Below are 5,974 nucleotides of genomic sequence, written 5' to 3' on the forward strand. Positions count from 1 at the left end.
GCGAGCGAATAAGTGTGTCCGAAGCCTTAGTTAGTAGTCAAAAAAGAGTAGGCGAAAATTACCTGGGTGACGTACTAATTCTCGCGAGATTCGGACGTGCGTCTACTTAAAGTGCGTCCGAAACCGTCTACTTCTCTACTATATAGTAGGTGAAAAGCAGTAGGCGAGCGAATAAGAATGTCCGAAACCTCAGTAATAAAAGAGTAGGCGAGAAGTTCGCGGATGGCCTACTGCTTCCTCCCAGATTCTGAAGTGTTCCTCGATGGATACTTTTCTATCCCAAGAGGCCACGGGAGAGGATACGTCATAATCGAACACGGAGGAGAAAAGCGGCGCGGGTGCTTTCAAATGTGAGTAAACACGGTTCCTTGTGTTAAAATCGCATTTGTTGAGCTACTGTAGAGTAAACTGTTGAATGTGTAAAGATGCTAGACAGTATAGTTGTGATTTTGCAGTAAAAACACGTTTTATTATGTACAGATAACGGGAGCTTCAGTAAACACACGTTCGTCTCCAAAGTGGATTTACATGAATTCTAAACCATATACATCTTAAAGATGCTTACTAAATGTTTATTTAACATCTGACAGGAACATCTTCTTTAAGTATTATGGCTTATGAGTGATGGATTATGTATGAGTGAGGTATGTGTGCTATTATGTAGAATTCACTGTTGTCAAAACTGTTTACATTACATGAATGAAAATAATGTAAATAAATAAATCTACCTAAAATAAACATTATGTTTATTTTAGGTAGATTTATTTATTTATGTATTTGTCCATTAGTACTGTTGATAAATTAAAGAACATTTGTGTTGGATAAAAAGTGAGTTAACACATTATCAACTAACTAAATGTAGTATTGAGCACATAAATCTCAGAGGAAACTTGAATCTTGGATGTTACAGGGACAGATGATCACGTGTGTTTATCCGGTGGAGAGAGGCTGAAGGAATGATGCCTTCAAAGGCTTTGAGTGAGTATACCACACAAATGAATAAAAAGTCTATTTAAATCTTAAGTTGTAGTTTATTTTAATTATTGTAATTTCAAACCGTTATTATAGCACTTTTCTGATTCTTGATGTCTGTACATTTGCTTCAGAGCTTTTGTGGTGGAGCAGGACCTGCAGGGAAAACCTGAAACAAAAATATAAAGTAAGATCATTTTGTTACTTCTAATACAGAAATCAGATGACAATGTGCTGTTAAAATGACTGCTTTTGTATGATGTTTGTGCATTTTTGTAGGATGTGAAATGTCCCCAGACTGGTGTGAGCACTGAGGATGGAGAGCCACAGCAGATCCTTGAAATGGTGTAGAGACATGGATGAGACCCTCCATCACTCCACCTGCCCTTATTGCCTCATCTGGAGCAGATGTTGCTGTGGTCTCTTCATCCTCAGTGAGCCCAGAGCCAGCGAGAGTATCTAGAAAAAGACCAAAAGATTGAGGATGTGATTTTGGTCCAGTTTGTTCTGCTGGTTTCTGTTCATACAATGGAGCCTGACTTTCATAAGCTTCAAAAGCATCATCAAATAATGTCATGAAGCTTCTGGAATTCAGGCTCCATTGACTGATACTGTATGAACAGAAACCAGCAGGACAAACTTGACCAAAATCACCTTTTGTGTTCAGAAGAAGAAAAAAAAATGAACACAGGGATTGAACAGCGTGAAGGCGAGTAAATAATTACTGAATTTATATGTTTGAACTAACCCTTTATGCCCCCAAATAGAAACTGTATGAAATGTATGTATGCATTTATATTATAGTACCTTGAAAAAGTAAACTTTAAGAAATAAGCAGCTATAATTTGCGTTTGTGCCCAAGACACTAACAAAAAAGATTTACAAAAATCACATTTACATTTATGCATTTGGAAGATGCTTTTGTCCAAAGTTACTTACAGTGCTCTTATTACAGGGATGATCCCCGTGGAGTAACCTGGAGTAAAGTGTCTTGACCAAGGACACACTGGTGGAGACGGCTGTGGAGATCGAACCAGCAACCTTCTGCTTACCAGTTCAGCGGTTTAACCCACTACACCACAAAACTTTGCTACAACAAAAAGTAGCCTGTAATTGTAAAAATATGAAAGGAAATATGTCAAGAAACAGAATGCTGACATGAATTGTAAAATGTTTTAATCTGTTTATTTAGTCATGCTGATGGAGAGCAGGCACACAAATGTTTGGAGCAGAAACGGCAGCAGCCAGATTGTCCCGCACATCTTCTCCCATTCTTGCTTCAAGGTTGTGGGGTTCAGGGGTCCATCATCATGGTCTTCCTCATCCTCTGGATCAACGATGTCCTCATTGAGTAGAGCAGCAATGAGGGACATGATGGATGACAAAGACAGAAGAAGGTGTTCACGTTGGTCAGCTGCTTCATCAAAATAAAGCTGCAGAATGGGCACAGCTGTGTTGAGAAGGCAGTTAGATGTGGGGTTCACCGCCTGCAAATACGTGATTGTTAGAACAATAAGTTTGAATAAAGCTTTGTTTCATGTGCTGTTGATTTGTATATGCATTTATTTATTGTCATTATTACTTTTAATTCTTTTACTTTTTTTTTTTTTATTATTAATTATGCTATTATCAGTAAATGTATATATTTTATTAATTCAAGCATTAATTCATTGCTTAAATTAATTGTCTAGTGTGTATTCATGTCATATGACAAAACTTTACATTTTTTTTGTTTTACTAAAGAAGTAAAACGAAAAGTAATATAATTAAGTTTTGGTCAGCATTTATCATTATTATTGTGTGTAAGTGTTTGAGGTGGGCTAGCAATGCAATCCATTCTGAGGTAATCTTAGTTTTTAAGTAGTTTATACTTACATTTTTTGAGTATAAAATCGGTCTTTTCCAAAGGCAAGATCTTCGAGCAGCTGTCCGACGTCGTCTTTGTGCAGACATTGCTAACACTGAGGAAAACCGCTCTAGGTAGGGTTGTCGAGTTATGGTACTGTGAGGTGTTAGTGTACCTGTTGCTCATATCTTTATTTTTATTGCAGGACCTATAATTACATACAAGATCAGGGAAAATAAAATTACACTTCAAATATTTTTTTTTTACATAACTGTTTAATTCACACCAAAATAATAAGTTGTTCTGAGTTTGGGCGGGACCTTGATATCGCAGCTCCACTTCGTGCTCATTGCTGCGCAGACTCGGGCTCCACGTTCACTATGCTCAGACTCGAGACTCAAGATGTCAGCGCCATATTGACACACTGGGGACTTCAGTTACGACAATGGACGAGTGAAGGGGCGTCGTCCATATTTTTTACAGTCTATGGTACAACCCTCCACTTCCTTTCTAAGCCAATGCAGGACGAGACCGCCCCCGATTATAAAGCAAAACGTGATTGGTTGTAGCGAGAGTGTACTGCGATTGGTCAGCGCAATGTGGCCGTTATCTGATTGGCTTGAGTAGTCGGTGGGTGGAGTCGACCTATTTGTGGATTTGTCTGCAGTTGTGACGCTAGAAATGTTTAAAAATCCACAAATGCGTGCAGCGATCCACGAATGTACAAAAAGCGATTCAGAAATGTACAGGTGGTGATTCACAAATTAATGCAGGCAGAGTTGTGCTTGTGACATAAAAACATATTTGTGAATCTGTTTTTTATTCTCAAATCTCATTTTATTTATTTGTGAATTTATTAATTTTTGTGAAACTCCTAACATATATTTGTGGATCTCATTCTATTCATTTGTGCATACAATTATTTTTTTGTGAATCTCTTCACATTTATTTGTGGATCATAATCTATTTATTTGGAAATATGCAACAATTCTACCCCCATATAGATCAACTTGATTACGCTGACCAATAACAATGTTGCTAAAACCTTTTCTAGAAAAATGTTCAAATCGATTTAAATTTGGTAAAACATTTTTTTTAAGATTATAACAATACATATATAATTTATAGATGTAATAATTTTAAACAACATGAGGGTGAATAAATGATGAGAGAATTTTCATTTTTGGGTGAACTATCCCTTTAAATAGGCCTAGAGAAGAGACCATAACTTCTTCATGTAGAATTCCTATATTGTGTTATCCAAATGTTTTTATGTAATAGTAGCTAGTATTTACTCTGATATTTCTATTATAGACGTAGTTCGCCTTTATTTCTACTTACATTTACGACGTATACCGACTAAATAAATCATTTAAAAACCCAACCTGTGGTCCAAACGTTCAGTTGCTCCAATTCTCCAGATGGCGCTGTTAACACTGAAACCGTTGCAACGCGACAAGCACTTACCGAAGAAGACAAGAGAGCTGCTTTTTTCAGTCAGAAGAGATCATGCAACCCATTTTAGGTTCAATTTATTGATTTGACGCAGATGTTTAGAAGTAGTTTCTACTATTTAATATTTAGAGCACGTGTGGAAATGGCCGCAAACCCGCCCGGACAAGGTAAATGTTGTTGTATATCAGTATCAGTTGTCAGAAACAGCTGGAGTGTCATTTCTGATATTAAGCTAGGTGAATATGATGGTATACTCTTTAAATAATTTTCAAAGTCCCTAAATATTAACAGTTACGTTATACAGTGCGATTACTGGCATGAGGCCTATCAAACATTTACAAATCTTTAATTAGTCGTTGTATCACGGTCGCATATAAGATTGGCTTTAAATACTTAATTTTTTAATGTTTGCTCTAGGTTAACTATTTTATCTGTAAATTTGTTCTCGATAGGATTTCAAAACAAAAACAGGGTTGCTATTCTAGCTGAGCTGGATAAGGAGAAGAGACGCCTGATACAGAGTCAGTCTATGAATAATCCAGGAGCCAGGTACTGTTTTAAAAACATCACTATAAAAATACTTTTTAAAAAAAAAAAAAAATTATACTCATAACATAAAGTCATAACATGCAGTATAATGTGTTTACCCAGCATTCCACTCTCTAGACCAGCAGTAAATAAAGAGTTCAGGGATCAGGCTGAACAGCAGCACATTGCAGCACAGCAGAAAGCAGCTTTACAGGTACCATAAACTTCATGTTTAGAGTTTCAGTATTTATTTATTATTGATAATGTCCATCAGATGAGTATTTTTCTCTGATTTGGTTTCAGCACGCACATGCACATTCATCCGGCTTCTTCATCACTCAGGATTCATCCTTTGGTAACCTTATACTGCCTGTGTTGCCAAGGCTCGACCCGGAGTAAATAAGCATAAGCTAGGACTGTATTACTGTTTTGATCAATTTGCTACTCTGACATAGACATGCTAGATGACTTTCATTTTTTCATGAATTGTTTTTATATTGTTGTATGCTAGTCAGTATTTTTTCATGATTTTACATAAAATGGAGAAAAGTTAAACATTATTGTCTTGTCATTTTTAATATATGTGATTGATATATAAACATGATTCCACTGTTATTTTGTTGGGCAAGAACAGCTATGTCCAATGCAATTTATTGTCCATAATCCACAATTCCAAAGGCAAAACTCAATGATTAATATTAACATCAATAATCATTGGAGCTGTAAAAGAGTTAAAAATTGTGTTTTAGTAGAATTATGTGGTACTTTATAAATTAGCCAATAAAGTATTTTCTTCCCTATTGTCATGCATATCAGAGAGAAACAGCTTCTCAACAAAAGAAAAAATGTAGGGTGGGACTTGATTGTGTCCATGGGGAATTGATTGGATAGTTGTGGTTTGCTATTGGTGGATCTCATGTGAGTGACAGGTTGCCCCGCCCTCACACCAGTAAACACATCATCAGAGAAGAGAAGTCGTTGCAAAAGAAAGGGCAAGTAATATTGATTAAAGATTAAGAGGCACATAAAATTATGTGCACAGGTAAATTATTTTATAATAAATATACTGCAATATTACATAAAAATAAGAATCGTAAATTTTGATTTTATGGTGACTTTAAAAACTAATGTCATGTGAGATAAAAAAAAAAAGAAAAAAAATTATGACTGAAC

The 5,974-nt window shown here is 35.9% G+C and overlaps 1 protein-coding gene across 2 annotated transcripts; it reads left to right on the plus strand.

The window, feature by feature from the left end:
* Window positions 1-4,215: 4,215 nt before the first annotated feature.
* On the plus strand, window positions 4,216-5,356 carry inip (ints3 and nabp interacting protein). 2 transcript variants are annotated; one of them, XM_051908941.1, is made up of 4 exons: window positions 4,216-4,440; window positions 4,726-4,822; window positions 4,940-5,015; window positions 5,105-5,356. In XM_051908941.1, the coding sequence occupies exons 1-4, from the start codon at window positions 4,368-4,370 to the stop codon at window positions 5,198-5,200; spliced, it is 342 nt and encodes a 113-aa protein (XP_051764901.1). In that variant the 5' UTR covers window positions 4,216-4,367; the 3' UTR covers window positions 5,201-5,356. The 2 variants fall into 2 exon arrangements, with proteins under 2 accessions (XP_051764901.1, XP_051764900.1); XM_051908940.1 differs by having other exon boundaries at window positions 4,224-4,440; window positions 4,925-5,015.
* Window positions 5,357-5,974: the final 618 nt, after the last annotated feature.

Source organism: Ctenopharyngodon idella, chromosome 10 (genome assembly GCF_019924925.1).
Source record: "Ctenopharyngodon idella isolate HZGC_01 chromosome 10, HZGC01, whole genome shotgun sequence".
In the NCBI taxonomy this organism is placed as follows: domain Eukaryota; kingdom Metazoa; phylum Chordata; class Actinopteri; order Cypriniformes; family Xenocyprididae; genus Ctenopharyngodon; species Ctenopharyngodon idella.

Bases quoted from the DNA above. Each gene is read 5' to 3' on its own strand.
- inip (XM_051908940.1), top strand. From the start codon at position 4,368: ATGTTTAGAAGTAGTTTCTACTATTTAATATTTAGAGCACGTGTGGAA. The intron at 4,823-4,924 runs GTACTGTTTTAA...GTGTTTACCCAG, and splicing joins ATGAATAATCCAGGAGCCAG to CATTCCACTCTCTAGACCAG. The intron at 5,016-5,104 runs GTACCATAAACT...ATTTGGTTTCAG, and splicing joins AGCAGAAAGCAGCTTTACAG to CACGCACATGCACATTCATC.